The sequence below is a fragment of the Acartia tonsa genome, chromosome 9, assembly GCF_053477335.1.
Source record: "Acartia tonsa isolate MP-2025a chromosome 9, ASM5347733v1, whole genome shotgun sequence".
NCBI classification, from domain to species: domain Eukaryota; kingdom Metazoa; phylum Arthropoda; class Copepoda; order Calanoida; family Acartiidae; genus Acartia; species Acartia tonsa.
Genome location: NC_137268.1, coordinates 1,359,531 through 1,380,860, shown reverse-complemented (window position 1 = coordinate 1,380,860; position 21,330 = coordinate 1,359,531). Strand labels below are relative to the sequence as shown.

At 31.7% G+C, this 21,330-nt stretch overlaps 1 protein-coding gene across 1 annotated transcript in view; it reads left to right on the top strand.

Annotated features, from left to right (window-relative positions):
• The window catches only part of LOC145328395 (uncharacterized), a 310,864-nt gene that overhangs the window by 1,282 nt on the left and 288,252 nt on the right, over positions 1-21,330 (top strand). Inside the window, exons 3-5 of the mRNA XM_080172033.1 lie at positions 6,246-6,394; positions 7,553-7,661; positions 7,974-8,024. Coding sequence (XP_080028159.1) covers positions 6,246-6,394; positions 7,553-7,661; positions 7,974-8,024 — 309 coding nt within the window. The remainder of the gene's footprint in view (positions 1-6,245; positions 6,395-7,552; positions 7,662-7,973; positions 8,025-21,330) is intronic.

Here is a 21,330-nt window from a genome sequence, read left to right as displayed (position 1 = left end):
CTGCTAGGTCTAATGAACCAATTATAACCTAACCTAATACATATTTAAGTAAAAATTAAAGTTGTAAATTATGTTAGTTAAGTATTAACATATTAAGAAAATATACTTTTAACAATGACACTTGTCGATGGGGGTTAGGGGATTGAAAACCTAGGGGGGTGTATCCATCCACCCCTTAATTTTGCCAGGGGAGTGGTCCGTGGATAACCTTCCTACACCCTCCTTCTGGACGCCTCTGATTGAGAACTACATGGTAGAAAATTCAAATTATATAGGTGAAATATAAGTAATTTTTTTAAAAAAAGTACTAAATAAATATTGAAATGCTCTTCTTTAACACCCCTTCAAAAAATTTGGGGGTTGGGTTTTTTTTTTGGTGCTTCATTTGAAACTGAAGAGATACTACTGATTTTTTAGTAGAACAATTATACTTGATTAATAGCCTACAGATAATGCAGAAAATTTTAACTTTTTAGCTAGAGGTACTACAAATTAAATTTTCCTATATTATAAAGTATTATTATATGTATAAACACCTTTAATTTTTTAACTATTTATTGGTGGAATACATATGTTTCTCTATAAAAATAGATCATCAGCTCCAATTAAGATGTATAAAATAAGAGTTAAAAAGATATATGTCCATGCATTTTGAATCCTTTTTAAAGACTAAATGTCATGAGAAAGATTGCATTTTTTGGAATTTTGATTGTAAAGGTTTGCTAGTTTTTCAATTGACCATTCAATTTTATAGTTTGTGTTTTTCTGTCTTTGTGTTTTGATGAAATCAGATAGCTTTGTGCAAGCTGTGTCTCGTGCGAAAGAGGTTTTGTGCCTACTATATCTTTGCTTGAAAGTTGCAGAGGTTAGGCCAATATGTTGATGTTGGCTCTGGTCTGAATCTAGTGTCGTAGTAAGGTTTTTTTTGTCTAAAGTTGAAAATCTCGATATCTGTTGGTTCAAATTTTCCTGGCCTCCTTTGCCATCCCTTAGATACTAGGGACAAAGCATCTTCATTAAGGTCGTTCTACAATTTTACGGTGGTTTAGTAATATGTAGGTAGTTCATGGCAAGTTTTAGGCTACTTATAAGTAAGTATATGACAAAGGTTATTTTGAAAATGTAATTCTTGTTGATTTAGCCAGTTTAGGGATCTTAAGTAAAATAAATTCAATGATAAATACTAGTGAACTAAATTGAGAAAATATAGAAACTTTTTGGGAACTTTTTTGGACCTTTTTTGTAGCACCATAATAATTTTTGCATGGTAGGTAAAACATGTAAAGTGATGACAGCTAAAGATAGGGAAAGGTATTTGATAAAAATGAATTGTAAAATATGAAATTCGATATATAATTACTTGGATGTTGCGTCAGATTGTCTGTACTCTGATATAGTGATAATCGCAGTTGGCTAAAATAACGATTCCCCATTTACCCTTTCCCCTATCTTCCTAATGGATGAAGAAATTTGATAATAAATGAGTCGCACATCTTCCTGTGTCAAAATATCTACGTATATCCTATATCCATTATAAAACATAACCAATAAATAAGTAGATAAAGACTTTTGAAACCAGAATTCTTAAGGGAATTAGCTTTCCCTACGGATTTAAATTTTCTTGAAATAAAAGCCAAAAATAAAAATATGAAAATAATTTTAAAGAGTCAAACCATTTTCAAGATTTTGATCCCCAATTACACAGACAACATATTTCCAGCATGTTTCTATTTAAAATGCAGCCAAGCAACCAGCTAGAGTTTGCAATTATTTGCAGGCCTCTACCAGAGTGTGCGAACATTTTAGCTTAACAAAATACACGTCATTTAAGCCAAAGTCTTTACAGGTCTGCTAGTTATTGGATGGATCATAAGTATGATAATAATGCAAATTGCTTCTTCAAATTATTATGAGGCTTTTAATCTTATTATCCTTATCCTATAATATAAAGGGAGTGGGGACAAAACACCTAAGTTTAAAAATACCTAATGTTAAAAACACCTACGTTAAAAACACCTAATTTAAAAACACCTATTTTATAAATGCCCAATTTAAAAACGCCTAACTAAAAATGCCTAACTAAAAATACCTAATTTTAAAAATGTCTAATTTTAAAAATGCCTAATTTAAAAATACCTAATTTTAAACTATCTAAACGCCTATTTTAGAAATGCCTAATTCTAAAATATCAAATATTTTCACTAAAATACCTAGTATTTTACCCCCCCCCCATTTAAAATTTACCCCAACCATTTAGGAAGGGGTATTTACCCCCCACAATCAATTTTGGGGGGTAAATAACCCCCCCCCCCAAAAATAAAAAATCTCTAACAAAAAAATTGTTTGTGTGCTTCGCGCACATTTTTAATACTAAATATTTAATAAAATTTAAATTTCCCCCCCTAGAAATTTTACCCAGATTTCAGGGGGGGTAATTACCCCCCCCCCCCCCTTAAGCTAATTTTACCCCCGGGGTAAAAATTTTGGGGTGGGTAAAAAAAATTTGCGGCACGCTTCGCGCGCTATTTTACCCTCCCAAAAACGAATTAATTATATAAGGTTGGGGAGGTTACCAACACCTTCCAATGATCACCCTTTGAAAAAATACCCCCCCCTCTGTTTTTTAATATTTCTTCAATCTTTCTTTATCAAACTAGAACAAAAATGGGGGATGATTAACTATCACCCCCCAAGAAAAAAAAGGGATGCTACGGCTACTTAGGTTAGGGAAGAAACCAATAAAAAATAAAATTCATTTGTTTCCTTGTCCTTCAACCTTTGAAATTCTGGAGGGGGGGGGGGGATCATTAACCCTCAACCCCCCCCCCCCTCCCCCCAAAGACTTAATTGAATTCCCCTCTGCACTGCAATCGCCCCTAGAGGCCTCTAGGGGGCGTAGCCGCCGGTTTAATATATTTAACAACAGTTTTAAGATATACTTAAAATTAGGTTTTTTTAGATTAGGTATGTTAAAATTAGGTATTTTTAAACTTAGGTATTTATAGTTAGGTGTTTATAAAATTAGGCATTTTTAAAGTTAGGTGTTTTGTCACATTAGGCATTTTTAAAATTAGGTATTTTTAAATTAGACATTTTTAAATTAGGTATTTATAAATTAGGTGTTTTGTCACATTAGACATTTATAAAATTAGGCATTTTTAAATTAGGTATTTTTAAATTAGGTGTTTTGTCCCCACTCCATATAAAGTCTGAAGCTTAAGATTTAAATAACACCTGAACTAAGTTTTTCTTTTTAAGTAATCTTCACAAAGATCCCATGCTGGTTTTCAGCTAATTTAGTTTCAGATTTAAGCTTTTGGGTTGTTTTAGGCTATTCTTTTTACATTTTAGATTTTAAAGCCCTTAGATGCTTGGGGAGCAGCCGCTAGTGTAAAGTATAGTAGTCATGTTTTATTTATCTGAAGCTGAAGATCTCAAAAACTATTAATCAATTGGGTTCTCTATTTTTGGCAAGCTACATTTAGGTCCTGTTGTGGTTCAAAGCTATTTTCCAGCCCTTATGCCCCTTCTAATATAGCCCCCCTGGATGGGCGCAGCCGCTAGTAGATTAAAAATTACAATTTAAAAAATCTTTGGTTGAATTTAAAGACAACCCATTCTTTCTAGACAACATTAGCATATTACAAATATTCAATATGAACGATATTATATTTAAAAGATGCAAATTTTAGAATATGCTTGAAATAATTGGTTTTTTATAGATATTTTTAATTTGAGCAATCGCGAGGGAGGGGATATTGGATTGTAAATTATACTAGTTTTATAAATTTACTCTCCCATTCGTAAGCTTCAAAACTTAGGGTTAAAACTCGATTGGTTGGTTGGTTCACAAACTGTTCATCCAATTTAATTTACATAAAGGGTACCTAATTTTGTGAAACACAATTTTTATTTTATTTTCACTTAAGATTCCAGGAAATTTAACACTAGTTTTTTTTTAGGGGGGGTATGGTGGTACCCTTTTTCAAAAAATAGTCATAAACCTTCCAAGGAACTATGAGAAGCTACGCTGTAGAGGAGAACCGTATCGTTTAAGCGGTTAGCCAGATCCTTTGGTACAGACAGACAGAGACCCTATTACTTTTATATAAGAATAGAATTTAAAAAGTAAAAAATGATATGTTTTTCAATAGTGAAAAAATTGATTTTAAGAAATAAAATTTCAATTGTTCCAATGATTGAGTTTTCAGCTTTCCAACAATTTCATACTCAGGGGGAGGAATTGATATTATAAGAAATATATTCGAAGATTTTTGTAAATTTTTAAAGCTAAAGATGTTTTTTTTTAAATAGTTCTTTGAATACTTTATTTAATAGTGTGTAAATTGGTTCAGATATTATGATAGAAGGTGCTTGCTTAATTGGAGAACGTTGTCCTATATTCTGATTCTGATTAATATAATTGACATATCCCTCAAGCGGGTTGACCTTTTACAGGACCACGTTAGAGTTTCGTATGAAAATAGGATAGGGGAAATAGCCTAAAGCCATCCAAAGACTCAAATTTAAAGATTATATATCAAAACCATACAGACAACTATGAGAAGTTCCTTAAAAAAGAGAACTCAATCGGTTATGTGGTTATAACGAAATTTAACAACACAAAATCTTACATGTTTCGATATGATGTGAGAGTTGAAATTGATGACATTTCAATAGTTGTGTTACTTTCTTAATGATTTATGATATGTTTATAATTTTTAAAAATCTGCTGATAAGTATTTTTATTTGACATTACAAAAGTTTTTAGCTTTCTAGTCTTTTCATCCCGTTTATTAGAAGCTTAGAAAATAATTTTTGAAAATAGGGATTGCCATAGTTAGGTTAGGTTTTAACTTTCACAAGAATTTTTTAGATTCTAAAAGGTTGATTTCCCTTGCAGGCTTACAGGCGGCTGACGCGCGGCTGCAGGGCCCTGATATTTCGATAGGTTATTTCTCGCATCGTATTATAAAATGCGGATATAAAATGTACAATTATAAGATTAAAACCAGTTTTTTAGCCCCGACATGTCGAAGGCACGGGCTAAAAAACTGGTTTTAATCTTATGATTGTTAATTTTTATATTCGTAGAAAACTGGTTGTAATAGGATGCTAGACATAATTTTTCAGTGTGGCTGAGAACCAGTTATAATCCACTGGATATTAAACGGTTTTGAATCGATACGGGAATTATTTCTTATCATATTTTGTATAAAACAAACATAAAAACTTTATAAATCTTAAGGTTTAATATCATGTACTATTTCATAATTCTCTGGTAAAGTTAAGTGAGATCAATTAATTAGAAAAGTTTAAATAATTTACCATATTTTTTTTCAATTTACAAATTTTCCAAAAAAATGCCGGATTTTTCTTTTCAGATGCATTTTAAATCAGGGTTAAAGGGATTGATAAATGCATTATGTTGCTTACTTTTCCACCAATAAAACTATTATAGCCATATAATTCAGGGATGATGGGACATTGGGCTGTTTATTACACTAGTACTTAAAGTTTTGAAATATCGTTTTCTTATTCGTTTTCTTCATAACTTTTGGGACTTTTATTGAATTGATTGGTCACTTTATTAAGTGTCCAAACGTTCCAACCAATAATTGTTATCTACAGAATCATTGTGGATGTATATCAATTTATCATTTACGTTTACATTGCTAACATGGACATCACTTATTGGTCAGTTCGTTCATTCAGTAGGAGGGAGGGGATGGGGCATATGGGGTATCGTTATTTCAGCCATCTACAAGCATTACTTTATAAGTGTACTTGCTAATCTGTTGTAAGATCCCAGTAATAATAAATCCATTATGTCAGGGTACCTTTCCTCTTTGTAGATGCTATATTAGATTTATAAGGCCTTTATTTGATTTGTTCCAATGCAATGGGGCGTAATTGTCCTTGTTTTAAACAAACACTTGATTCCTGGTTTATTAAGCAGTAATTTATCAGAATTTGATTAATGCACAATACATACAATCATCATAAAACTTTCTATAAACCTACATTTTCTAGAAGCGAAGCTTTTTCTCAACTCATTCTTGTTCGGCTGTCTAATATAAAGACTTTAACAAACAATAAAAGAAAAATAAACAAGTGTTTATTTGTCAGACAAACTAAAGTTAAAACAACAACACTTTAAAAAAAACACATAAAGATATAATTTAAATTTGCCTCAATATCTGCATGGAATTTTTAACAAGATAATAGTTTTTTTTTTATTTCAGGCCTCGAGTAGAAGAATTCCAAAGTGCGCACAACATCTGCATTAGTCGCAGCTCCGTCCAGCTGAGTAGGTCAGTCCAGTCTGTCCAGTACTGCAGCTGTCACCAGGAGGATACCTGTACCTGTTGTGATAATAGGTTCATTGTCTCAGGTGAGTACCAGCTAGGTAGGTCAGTACAGTACTGCAGCTGTCACCAGGAGTATACCTGTACCTGTTGTGATAATAGGTTCATTGTCTTAGGTGAGTTACATCTAGGTAGGTCAGTCCAGTACTGCAGCTGCCATCAGGAGGATACCTGTACCTTTTGTGATAATAGGTTTATTGTCTCAGGTGAGTACCAGCTAGGTAGGTCAGTACAGTACTGCAGCTGTCACCAGGAGTATACCTGTACCTGTTGTGATAATAGGTTCATTGTCTCAGGTGAGTACCAGCTAGGTAGGTCAGTACAGTACTGCAGCTGTCACCAGGAGTATACCTGTACCTGTTGTGATAATAGGTTCATTGTCTTAGGTGAGTTACATCTAGGTAGGTCAGTCCAGTACTGCAGCTGCCATCAGGAGGATACCTGTACCTTTTGTGATAATAGGTTTATTGTCTCAGGTGAGTACCAGCTAGGTAGGTCAGTACAGTACTGCAGCTGTCACCAGGAGTATACCTGTACCTGTTGTGATAATAGGTTCATTGTCTTAGGTGAGTTACATCTAGGTAGGTCAGTCCAGTACTGCAGCTGCCATCAGGAGGATACCTGTACCTTTTGTGATAATAGGTTTATTGTCTCAGGTGAGTACCAGCTAGGTAGGTCAGTACAGTCTATAAAGTACTGCAGCTGTCACCAGGAGGATACCTGTACCTGTTGTGATAATAGGTTCATTGTCTCAGGTGAGTACGAGGAGATTATTGCAAATATGATACACAAACAAACATTTTTAAAGATTAGTTTTTTTATGCTTATTCAGGTATAGGTTAGGTTAAATAATAATATAGGTTAGGTTAAGTATAGGTTAAAATAGCCCCATTTGGATAGTACCAAACAGAATAATACCCCGCAGATGAGATTCATCATAGGAACTATAAATTTATTTTTTTTGTTTTAAAAATTATAAGTATTGGTTGGGGAGGAGGTTCGAATCTCTAAATTATATTTCAGGGTTAAGTAAGGTTACTAGAAGCCCAGATGGGAGCCCCTGTCCCCCACCACTACTGAATTTAAATAATATTATTATTTTAGGGTACAGTTATGTTGCTAGGAGCCCAGATGGGAGCCCCTGCCCCCACCACCCCTGAAACTAAATAATATTATTATTTCAGGGTACAGTAATGTTGCTAGGGGCCCAGAAGGGAGCCCCTGCCCCCCACCACCCCTGAAGAGGGTGGGTACTATGTCCCAGCTCTTTAACACAATCAACAAATCATTCAGGAATAATTGTCAAAAAAATTCTCTATAATAATATTAATTTTCTTTAAAAATCACGAAACCTCTCTTGAAATTAAGAAAGTGTACAAAATATAAAAGATAGATTTCATGAAGAATTTTATTAACTAACAAAGAAGCATTTTAAGTTTAATTTCAAAACAAAGTATTGTCAAAAAATAGTCACTAAATAACTAACAAATGTTTTAAATCTACTATATTTGATAATTGTTTTAAATTAATGTTTAAAAAAAAAACTATTTTTAAATCCAAAATATAAAATATTCCTTCATTTAATATTGGCAATTATGTTAACAGAATCAAAAGATCTCAAAGTTCAAGAGATATTAGATCAAGATCTACAAATAAGTAAGTAATATAATAGTTATTGCATAGCTTTCCGTGGATATTAAAATAAAAAACAAACAAACTATAAAATGATATATAAAAGGCAACTCAGGTAAACCCAATTTAAACTTATTACAGGTTGTTGTTCTTCAATAGCTACAGGATGTCTGTTTGTGTGTCTGTATCTTAAGATTTAGTTAATCGCTGAACTGATATGGTTCCTCTTTACATTGAAACTTCTTATAGGTCCAGAGAAGGTTTAAGGTTTTTTTTTCAGTTATTATATCCTTTTCCACTGAAGATATTATATCCAAAAAGTCTGAGGAAAATATGGTTTTTATGAGCATTTTCCTTTAAAATTCAGTTGGATATAAAATATCCCTCTGTATATTGAATTTCTTTTCATATGATAATCGGAAAGCCATTTCGTAGGGTTATCTGAATCCTATTTTAATATAAATCAATATAAGGCTAAACTTTGTATTTAGAAGGATGCATTAGATTATCTGTTAAGTAAGCTTACATTGCATTGTTAAAGTTTTTATTAATTGATAAAGTAATTGTTTAAGAAAATTAAAAGAAAGCCATTAATCATACCTAGGTTTTTAAACTTTTCCTTATTTGAAAAATGAAATAATAACTTGCTGATATTGACCAAGAAACTAATTTGTATTGGATTTACCCAAGATGGCTAAAAAGGGGGTGCAAAATTATTTTCGTGGATTTTTGTGTGTTTTTATTAATAGTCTTTCCCAGACCAATTCATCTTATTTCTCACCAGGGAGAGAAAGAGGAATTCTAGTATGGCGTCCAAACTAATTATTATCCGCTGTATAAGAACCGGTTCTAGGCCATACCAAAAAAAACAAATATCATCTCTCGGAAATTTTCAAAGAACAATAAAATTAAAATCATAATAAATATTTATCGCACCGTTTTATTGGAAGCTTAGGCGGATATTAAAATGAAAAATTATAAAATTAAAACCAGTTTGCTTAGACCAGAGGGACTACTTCATATAACAAATTTTCTTGTACATTTGTTTTTAAGTATTTATAAATAAGTAGGGTTAAATAAATGTAAAGTAAAATTGAATTTATATTTAAAATATTTAGTTGTAGATAATGGTGTGCAATGAATTCTTCATATTATCAAATCTGTAATTATGTTTCATATTTGCAAAAAGAAACAATTCAAAGGATTTTTTTAAGGGATAGGACAATGAATGATAAAAATGTTGTATACCGATTTGAAAATAGTACCCAAAGTTTTTAAGTACATATATGAGCTGAGAACTTGTTTATTGGACTTTGGGTACGAGTATACTTTTCAATCCAATGCATTTAGCCTTCCTGGAAAAGACGCAGGTTGTGTTGTTGTAATGATTTGCAATTGTCATAATGGATTTATTATTATTTGGATCTTAGCATGTACTCAAATAAAGTGAAACTTGTAGCTGGCAAAAATAACGCCAACCCCCTCCCTCATCGATCTACTGTACCGCTTTCCCTCCCCTCCTACTGGATGAACGAACTGACCAATGAATGATGCCCATAGCAACCTAAATTGACGCCAATTTTTCCCCTGTCATAATATCCACGTTTATTCTATATCCATTATTGAGATACATATGCGGAAGTGAACATTCACCTAGGAATATATTCCCTTTCGGTCAGCTGAATTTGAGTTTCTGATTGTGTGCATAGTTTCCTCATCCTATCTTAATATTTACTACTAGCTGAAAAAGCTTAAAACTTCCAAAAAATCAAAATTTTCCCTTTGACCGGAGTAGCTGAAAATAGGTTTTGCAATATTTGGGTTATCTGCTGTACAACTTCGGAAATTAGGGAAGAAATAGGCAATCAAATTTCAACTGATCTCCCTTTCTGTTTATCCAACTTATATATTACATACACATATACAAAGAAAAGTGCTACAAAAAAGTGTCTGTATCTTAAATAGCAGCCGAGTAAATTAATATTTTTCGAAAGTAATCTGGTTGTCCATTAACATAGAAATCTTAAGACAGACAAATAGGGATTGAGTATATTTGCTCTTGGGTGTAAAGGGATAAGACAATGACCGATAAAAAATAATTTTTATCCCCAATGATGATACACAAATTTACCCCTTATGTAGATTAAAATTACTGGTAGAAACGTTTGAATACTCAATTTTATGAATCAACCATTAAATATTCAATATAAGTACCCAGTTTTTCTATGCCAACGAATAAGAAACTTTTTTATAAAACTTTGGGGACTAGTGCAATAAACAGCCCCATATCACCTTCCTCTCTGAGATTTCTTACCTAACTTAAATACTTTTTAATGATGTATGAAAAATTGTGTTATTTTGAAGCACCAACCCCCTTAACGGATGAATCATGGTGCAAGATATTTCAACACATTCCAACTTATGAGCTTCTGAATTTTTAAACATAATTGAAAGCATGCATGTTTATATATTATTAGGGCTTGCTGCCAATTAAATCCAGGGATCTAAGGGATAAGTAAATTGCCGATAAATTGATGTACATCCCCAATGATGATTCAATATTACCCATTCTGTAGCGTAAAATTATTGGTCGAAACGTTTAACCACTTAACTTAATATACCAACCAATCAAACGAATAATACAAAGTTATTATAAAACTTGGGGGATTAGTGTAATGAACAGCCCATTGTCCCCTCTCTCGCTAAATAAAATCCAATTTTGGTACGAATTGCTATTTTAGGAACAGGTTCAGAAAGCCGATTTTGATGAGCATATATAATGTAAATAAAAAATCCAGAAAACTCAACACTACATACTTATTTACATCCATGTTTTTGTTAATCAAACCATTATAGAATTTTCTATTTGTTATACATAAATATAAATAAAACATGAATGTCTTAAAACTCAAAAAATACCCGCCTGCTTTAGTTTCAATAATTGGAAAGCAAAGCAAAGAATGTTTTCTCAAAATCGCTAATATATATAAAAAAAAAGCTGTTTAGTGCTACTATTATAAACTAGGGTCGCGTTTACGTCCTGATGTATGATAACTAAAGGAATTTGATAGTTTTTTTTTTACAAATCAAAGAATGATTTTTATCAATTATAAATGCTTAGTGCATGTCTAAAAATGTTATTCTTTGCCCGTTTATTTAAAGAAATTACGGTCTCAACGAAGAAACATCTCTCAAAATCCAAAAATAGAAATAAGAAAAGTAAAAAAAAAACATTTTTAAGAAGTGGAATTGAAATTTTAGCTTTTCCTCCTATTCACTATTTTACTTGAAAGTCTCCACAATTTCATTCTAGCATTTTATTTTTCTATTTCTTTTTCGTGTTCCTGTGCATTTAGGCAGAGATCAAGAGGTATAAGACAATCGTCATTAAATTGATGTATATTCCCAATGATAGTTGACCGCCAGACTGAACGGACGTGTAATAAACATATCCCGTATGACCTATAAATAGAAATTATTGGTGACAGGGTGTCCAACAATTTTCTATTTTAACAATGACTACAAATCAAGTTGAACAACAACAAAGTGATAGTAATATTGGGGATTTAACTAAAATTCTCATTGACAATAAAGTGACGCCAGAAAAACTAAAAGAACTGTTATGCAATGCTAACAAAAGTGATTCAAAAATATCTCTGGATAAGTCAAACCTCAAAAAATGTTACAGTGATTTAAAGTTATACTGCAACAGTAATGAGCAGTATAATCGCAATTGGACCATTAGAATTCATGGGCTATCTGTCTCTTCTGAGCTAGTTAAGAAAGTGGGAGCTGATGAGGCATGCATAACTACTATTACCCCTTCTGTAGAAAACTATTAGTGTTTGAAACTTTTGGAACCAATCAAAATACAACAAAAATTGCCAAAGTTTTTAAGCCAACAAAAAAGAAAACGTTATTTAAAAACTTTGAGGACTAGTGTAATAAACAGCTCTAAATCCCCTCCCTCCCTGGTATTTAGGCCATCTTGTTTACAAGATTCAGTGTGGGTGGGAGGAACATAAGGTTCAGTCAAAAAGGGGGTGGAGTCTGAATGTTTATAGAAACCAGCAAAAATTTTCATAATTACTCTGCAAGTCTTATGTTTTGTTTGTTTGTCAATCCTTAATTTTATCCTTAGCCTGTTGTGGTATACCAACAAAGATTTTTAGAAAGGTTTCGTTAATATAACAATAATAATTATGTGAGTATATTTTTTTTATTTTTTTTTACTTTAATGCTAATATAATGCAATAAAGTTAAAATAATGGGTATAGTGGCCCCGCAGGGTTAGAGCCCCCCCCCCCCCCCGCAGAGGATTGAAATAGGAGAAAAGCTACTGTGAAAATACGAGGAAACGCCCCTTAAGAGGCGTTTTCACAAAAGGGACTATACCCAAAATAATTAATATAAAAGATAATGTAGAGTATAGTCTGTCTCTCTAACGGACGAAAGAACGAATGGATATTATCTTTAAAGAGAAGCTATGCTTCAAGAATGGGGAAATCGTAAGAACGCCTAAAAATATTTAGGCATATAAATAAGACAGGAAAAGGGAGTTACACTATTTATACTCAAGAATATTAATAAACTTAGGATTAAAATTTTGAGTTAAAAATTGTAGTAAAACAAGGATGACAACTTCCATAAAGGCGAAGCTCTGGAACAGACGAACATTATCTCTTGTAGAGTGTCAAAACCGAATATACAAAATATAAATATACAAGTTTAGACAAAATTATAAGTAAATTTGTTGCAAAACTTCTAAAATACAGAATACAGTTTAAGGACATACTGACATTTTTAGGACTTGATTATAGAGATGCTTCGCTTATAATATCTAGGCATATACAGGAAGACAGGAAAAGGGAGTTACACTATTTATACTTCTGAATATTAAATTTAGGATTGAATTAAAATTTTGGGGAAAAAAGAGTTAAAAATTTTATAAGTGAAGCTATTCTATAATTAATTTTTTCTGTCCGCTAACAATTAGTTCGTAACGCTATTTGGGGTAATGTGATTGATCCTAGTACCATTGAGTATCCAGTATATAATTTAAAATATTTAAATAATTGTCCATAAATTATTTTTTTGGTTCTTCACTACCTATGGATGCTGCCATCTTTTTTCATCTAAGGGTCAAGTCGATAAGTCTGCACTGGCTAGTCATAGTAAAATCCAAAATAATTTATGCGTTTTTAAAAATAGAAGTACCCTACATGTGGTAATTACAGAAACGGACGTTGTTACTACAAATCTTTATTATAGGTAAGCATTGCTTCGCCTTAAAAAATGAAGCATGCTCTTCTTACATTAAACCTTTCCGTTGTTAGCATGGTTTATATATTTTGAAATTAACAATATCCACAAAAAGTGTAAAAAGAAAAAAACAATAGTGAGAATATCCAAAGGTCGTATAGTAGGACAAATTAATATATATGGTCTTTAATAATAGCTTTATTTGGTCTTATCTACATATTTTCATCATGCTCAAATTGGATCATGTTACTTGTAGATGCAGCGCTGCACTTACAAGTAACATGTTTAACTTTGCTAAACCTACAAGTAACATGTTAAAGGGAGATAAAAAAAAAGGGAGATAGGCAGACAATGTTAGTTATATTTTTATTGAAAATAAGTTTTTTAGTCATTTCTAAAGAACTTCAAAACCCCAAACAACTTCCTTCATATTGAACCAAATTAAACGAGGTTGTCACAGAACCTTCTTACAAAGTTATTTGGATGAATACATGTGGAGGGATCGCTATAATGATAATGCATTTTACAATTTGTGCAACCAGATTGCTATTCAATATCATGTGTAATTATTTAATAATATTTTTGCATCTATTCAAAACCATTACTAATAAATGTTTAGCTAATGAATTAATCCTAATTGTTTCTATTTATAATCATATTAGTATCTCTATAGGGAATGGAGGGGGGAAAATGCTGCACCTACAAGTAACATGTATGAGTTTGCTGCACCTACAAGTAACATGTGATAAGTCTGCATCTACAAGTAACATGACCCATCAAATTTAACTATATCAGCTACAGACGTAGAGACGTACAGAATCTAATTGTAGTTGAGCTTCGCTTTTAAAAATTCTTGTTATTCAAATGTTTTACATTTGTGATGCTAAATTGTTTTATTGACAACTCTAAAATGCACAAAAAGAATTAATTCTAACTTCAACTATTTCTTAATAATTTTCATTTCTTTCCCTTTTTTCTATTTGTTAATTATTTAGTACCCCTATTTTATTTTTTCATTGTCACCGAAATTTATTTTCTTATTTCTTTGCGCTCTCTTTCCCTTTCTTTTTCCCTCTCTCTCTTTCTCTCTCTCTCTTTATTTCCCTCTCTTTGTTTCTCTCTCTCTCGCTTTCTCTTGTGCTCTCTTATTCTATCTCCGTCGCTTAACTCTGTCAATCGGATGAGTCAAAAAAAAACAAACTACGTGAAATAAAAAAAAGAAAAACTATTTAAAAACAGACAAGAATTTAGCATATAAATTGGGGGGTGAATGTAATGTCAACTAATTTTATAAAATCATTGTCATATCTCTCTCTTTTTATTACAGTAGGTTCCCTTAAACTGCCCTTTTATACTATATTTTCATCAGAATACATACCCCTGCCCCTGTGCGAATCTCCCCATGACTAGAATAGATAACCCTCTTCCCTGCATTCCCCCCCCCCTTTACTTTTATATCCCTTTGTTTTTAATGATTTCTATTAACCCCTTAACCTTCCCTTTATCAATCATACTTGTATGCGTCTTCCCCCTTTGTTTTCCCCCTGTAAAGATGTTTTTATAATGTAGCTTAATATCGAAATATGCGCCTACATTTTTTTTTCTGTTAATCAAACGCTTTAAAATAATACCTTTACTTTAACTAATAAGTTAAGAGGAAAGCTAATTATGAGACACACTGAAAATCTTGCACAATTAGAACCCACAGACAAAATTTTGAAATAAAGGGGTTGGTTCGGTTGTTGGAGATCTAAATTATGAAACTCCAACTTAAAGCACTTTTTTTCTATTTATTGTCCTTATTTCTGCTTTTTGGTATTTGTCTTATTGACGTACGGGGGACGTACAACAGACATATAGTAGTTATAGAGTATTTGCGCTTCAACAAGACTAATTTCATTTATGCCAATTTGTAATATTGTCCCTATTTGCATAAACACTTCTCTTCAATTGATGACTCGAAATACAACAGATTCATTATAATTAGATAGTTGATATAGTGGTGCTGTCATTACTTAACCCATGTACATTATGTTTGTCTTTATGACCAGGAAGATCCCGAAAACGGCTAGACCATTTTGCTAACATTTTAAAAATAATCTTAGTTTTGTTATAGGGTTGTTTTTAAAGAAAAATCCTCTTAGAGCCAAAGGCGTTAACATAGTAGCATTCTTCCCCATTCAACGATTTAAAGTAGAAATCAATACTTTATTGTTTTAAATAATCATAATTGTTTTTCTACCTGTCTTTAGTTGTCTTTTTTTGCTGTTTTTCGTGGTTCAAGTTTTGCTCAGGCTTCATAGTGCAGATGAAAATCGTATTCTAAATCCAAAGCATCACAAGAATTGAACAATGGACAATAAAGAGATCCTTTTACAATTTAAAAAGAATTTTTTTTTGTTCTATTCTAATGATCTAACCTTTCCCCTCTCTAATTATTTTAAGCCAACAAATAGCGGATTGATTTAAATTGTTCTGGGGGAAGAATCTTTTACAGGCTATTGCTCTCTCCTTCTTTCTCTCCTTCTCCTATGGCTATTAATCAATATATTTAGATTCAAAGTAGAGAATTGAATATAAGGGGTGGTGTTCTTTCTATGTAGCTCTATTGTATATAGTGTAGATTTACAACAAGTTAGCTTTAGTTCAACTTCAAAATAGTTAGTTTCGATATTTCATCTTTATTTAACAGTTCAACTGTTAATTATTGATTTTACTTATTGTAATTAAGTAAAAAGAACATTCAGCTAATAGGTTTTATGATTTTTTAAATAATAGCAATCTTTTTCAAGATTTTAAAGTTCTATATAGATATCTTTATTATTTATTTTATATTATTTAGACAAAATATGTTATTTTTCTTAATATGTTTGTTTGTTTTATATTTCAACTAAAAAAATGACAACAAAAAAATGCTTTGCATGCGATGATGCTTTACTAAAATAATAAAAACCTTTGTCTGAATGTTCTTATTATTGATAATGTGAGAAAGAAGCATCATGTTATGAAAATATCCTAAGTGGGGGTGAAATATTTATAAATACATGTGAAACAATTATAATATTTGGTTAAACAACAATGATGGTAACAAATAAACAGTGATTTAAAAAATTATATTACATTCCTAGTACAATAGCATGTGAAAGTTAATTTGTTTTTTACTTTGAGGTGAGTTTTAATTAAATTAAAAGAATAGAGGGGACATGAGCTATATGTAAATCTGCCCTCAAGGCGGGATACCTCGATTTTGTATTGGGTCTTTGAAATCAGCTAATAGCGTTCGAAATATAAATACAGCCATGTCCCTACAAAAGAACAGAAAGTTATTTGCTAGCAGACGAAAAGGGGTTTGTCTTGATTATACATCTATTCATATACATTTATTATTTTTTTTATATGTTGGAGAGAAAGAGTTTAAGTAGTTGTTATTATTTCAAGAAATATTGAATCTATAAATATAAAGGGTTAATATACCCGCCCTATAAACATAAACCTGCCTAGAATCCCAATAAAGCGTCCCTGGAAAGGATAAATAATTCGGTCCAGTATTTGGTGATATAACTTTAAGAACAAACAGACATTAATTGATGGAAAAACTGACTCAAATTTTTGACTTTAAATCTTTATTTCTTAAAGACAGTAATAGCATCTGAATGTCTATATGTATGTCGAATTAGATCTAATAAAAGTTTGGACCGTTTGTTTCACAATTTGCAGAGGAGCTTATTATTGGTCCTGGGCAGGTTTTTTAACTATTGCAACCCTTTCTTAAAATTTCGCAATTAGCAAATATCTTAAACCCTAATAAATTTTCTTAAAATTTGTGGGTGGGGGGGAAACCTCCAACACCATTTTCAATTAGTCGCAACTAAAGGCTAGGGTTGCAGCACACTATCCTGTAAAGACAATGCCTCATTTGGGAAAGTAAAACACGTCTCTAGAAATAATCCTTTGGGATAAAAACAAAACATTTTGGATTTTTATAATAGATCCATTAGAAAAAATTACTAGTTTTATTTGTAATATTTTATTTTGTCTAATGACCAACGTTTTAAGAAATTTGGAGGCTCTTGTGGATATTAGATATTTAGTCTAACAAAAAATAATTTTTTTACTTCAAAGGGTTAATAATATAGTCATTAAATAGAAAAATACAATCTATAACTTGTTTGACTATTTCTCTATTATAAATCCTCTTTTATTTCTTACAAAAAGGTTAAATGAATTTATTTTGAAAGAAAACAGAAATGTTTTTACTATTCAAAGTTAGACCACAAGTCAAGTTTACATTTTCTTGTCATCCTTTAAACTTTGACTGGAGCATCAAACACCAACCTCTTGTAAAAGTTTAGATTCCAAATAAGTTTTCTGTAATTGATATAATCCTATTCATATAAAAAACCGGATCATGGAAAGAAAACAAAGTCATTCCTAATTAGGACAGAAGTCACTGGAAATTGGTCTAAGGAAGGCTACTTATGTCCTTCATCTAACAAAATCTAACTTAAGGGAGGTGACTTATGTCCTTTGTCTGACAAAGTCTTACATTAGGAAGGCTGCTTATGTCCTTCAAGTTGCAAAACTTAGCTTTTCTGTCCTTCACATAGCAAAACCTCACAAAACATAGCATTTATGTCCTTCACATAGCAAATTCTTGCAAAACATAGCAAATTCTTGCAAAACATAGCAAATTCTTGCAAAACATAGCATTTATGTCCTTCACATAGCAAATTCTTGCAAAACATAGCAAATTCTTGCAAAACATAGCAAATTCTTGCAAAACATAGCATTTATGTCCTTTACATAGCAAATTCTTGCAAAACATAGCAAATTCTTGCAAAACATAGCATTTATGTCCTTCACATAGCAAATTCTTGCAAAACATAGCATTTATGTCCTTCACATAGCAAATTCTTGGAAAACTTAGCATTTCTGTCCTTAACATAGCATTTTGGTCCTTCACATAGCAAAATCTCACAAAACATAGGTTTTTCTGACCTTTTTCTACCAGGAGATCAGAACTAAATCAGAACACACATAACAAGAGTTTTTACATAATACATTAAGATTATCAATTATGCATTTAACTCTGCATAAATTATGATAATTCATTATTATTACCCCTCCCCCCCCCCCCTATTTAAGATTTACCCCTGCATAAATTATGATAATTTATGCTGAGTTAAATGTACTGTTTGAACTTCTATCTAACAGGATATGAGAACTTAATCAGAACACACATAACAAGAGTATTTACATAGTACATTCAGATTAACAATTATTCAATTGGCCCCTTTTCAGCCCATCATATGACTTGGGAAGGAGGTTGAGGAGCATTTTATGCAGCCTAAATTCCACTATGCTATGCCACTTTTCCTAAAAGGCGTCATAGCTGGCCTCTTTTGTGTCCATCATATGACATGGGAGGGGGTGCCATGTAGGAAAAGTGGCATTGCATTCTTGGGAATTTAGATTGCATAAAATGCTCCTCAACCTCCTTCCCATGTCATATGATGGACTGAAAAGGGGCCAGCTATGACGCCTTTTAGGCCCTAGAATGCAATGCCACTTTTCCTACATGGCACCATAGCTGGCCTCTTTTGTGTCACAACCTATGAATGTACTATGTAAATACTCTTGTTATGTGTGTTCTGATTAAGTTCTCATATCCTGTTAGATAGAAGTTCAAACAGTTCATTTAACTCAGCATAAATTATCATAATTTATGCAGGGGTAAATTTTAGATAGGGGGGGGGGAGGGGTAATAATAATGAATTATCATAATTTATGCAGAGTTAAATGCATAATTGATAATCTTAATGTATTAAGTAAAAACTCTTGTTATGTGTGTTCTGATTTAGTTCTGATCTCCTGGTAGAAAAAGGTCAGAAAAACCTATGTTTTGTGAGATTTTGCTATGTGAAGGACCAAAATGCTATGTTAAGGACAGAAATGCTAAGTTTTCAAAGAATTTGCTATGTTTTGCAAGAATTTGCTATGTGAAGGACTAAATGCTATGTTTTGCAAGAATTTGCTATGTGAAGGACATAAATGCTAAGTTTTGCAAGAATTTGCTATGTTTTGCAAGAATTTGCTATGTGAAGGACATAAATGCTATGTTTTGCAAGAATTTGCTATGTTTTGCAAGAATTTGCTATGTGAAGGACACAAATGCTATGTTTTGCAAGAATTTGCTATGTTTTGCAAGAATTTGCTATGTTTTGCAAGAATTTGCTATGTGAAGGACATAAATGCTATGTTTTGCAAGAATTTGCTATGTGAAGGACAGATAAACTATTTTATGCAAGATTTTGCTATGTGAAGGACCAAAAAGCTAGGTTTTGTGTGGTGAAGGGAGGCTACTTATGTCATTCATCTTGCAAAATCTTTGTTAAGGGAGACAAGTTATGCCCTTCATCTAACAAATTCTCACATAAGGGAAGCTACTTATGTCCTTCCTAGGAAGGTGACTTCTGTCCTAATTAAGGAATGACTTTGTTTTCTTTCCATGATCCAAAAAACCTTTACTGGTTAAGCCCATAGCATCTAGGGGAGGCAGGGCAGTAAAACAGCATATATTCATACTAAGACCTAAATTTGATAATAAAATAGCCCAAAACCAACACTTGACCTATGCTAGATTCCCCTAAAATTTAGAACTGAATCAGTTAAGTGATCAGCATGAGCCTAATAAACAAAACCCTTATAAGAATAGAGAACAGCTTAAGCTTTTAAGTCCAGAAGTTATAGCTATATGTAGGGGGATAATAAGATATCCAATTTAATAATCTATGATGATATTGTTACTATTTTACAGCCATAGATATTTGTTTATTTAAGATTTTGCAAATATTTTATGTTTTATTTACTAACTTGCAAAGTTAGTAAGGCCTCTAAAGGTAGCTTAAAAATATTGGGGAGGTTTAGACAAATTTTAAGTGACAGATAAAGCCCAGAAGTTATTACAAGTAAAGTAATTTTTGATAAATTAAATATTCTGTTTGAGTTAAATTGTAGAGCAAATACTATGAAATATTTTACCCTCAGAATGGAAAAGAATAAAAAAGTATAATTTCGCCGTCTGTAGGTCTGTATTAGCATTGGTAACCAATAGAATGCTATTCTAAAAATGGCATGAATTATAACAGTTATATGTAATTTTATAATAGTAACACAGTTCCCAATAAAATACCTTGTTTATTATTTATTTTAAAGAAAACATATTTCTGTCTTTAACTCCCCTATATACTATTTTTTTGTTTGTATTTGTCCAGAGTATTTTCCTACAAATTTAATTCCCTTTTTACCATTAAATTTTAAAATATTTAAACTATTTAAATTAGATTTCAAAGGAGGCCTTTGTAGACTTAAGCAGGATTTGAATAGGTACAAAATTGATTTGAAATTTACTTAATCTTTCTATATGTGACAAGTTCAGATCTTTTAGTTCTAAGATTTTTTGGTAAATGGAAGTTATCATCCTTGTTTGAAATAAAAGATATTTGTCATGGTTTCACATTTTAAAGGAGTTCACACATGTATGGTATTAATTAGCTTAATTATTAAATTTTATAAAAAATCATATTGAAGTCTTGTTTAAGGCCAATACGTTCCTCCATGGTCAGGTAAATCAAAAAGAGGGGGGTATCTTTCTTAGCCAGCTGGTAGATTAATTTTATCAGGGTATGGTTGTATCTCTAACAATATCCATGTATTCTATATACATTAATTTGCATTAAGCTTCAAATCAAGAGGTGGTTTCTTAAAAAAAGATTTGCCCCACTAATCGCTTAGTGGGGCAAAATTGTTTTCGTGAAAAATCCTCCAAAATCCCATAAAAAATCTACAAAAATTAAAAAAAATGTTATGTTAATAACCCTTCTATGATTTTGTTTAATTTTTGTAGATTTTTAATGTGATTTTGGTGGATTTTTAACGAAAACAATTTTGCCCCACTAAGCGATTAGTGGGGCAAATTTTTTTTAAGAATCCACCTCAGATCTGATTACCAATTTTAATCAAATATTATTAATGAAACTAGGTATCCCTTTAATTATTTGTTTTAAAA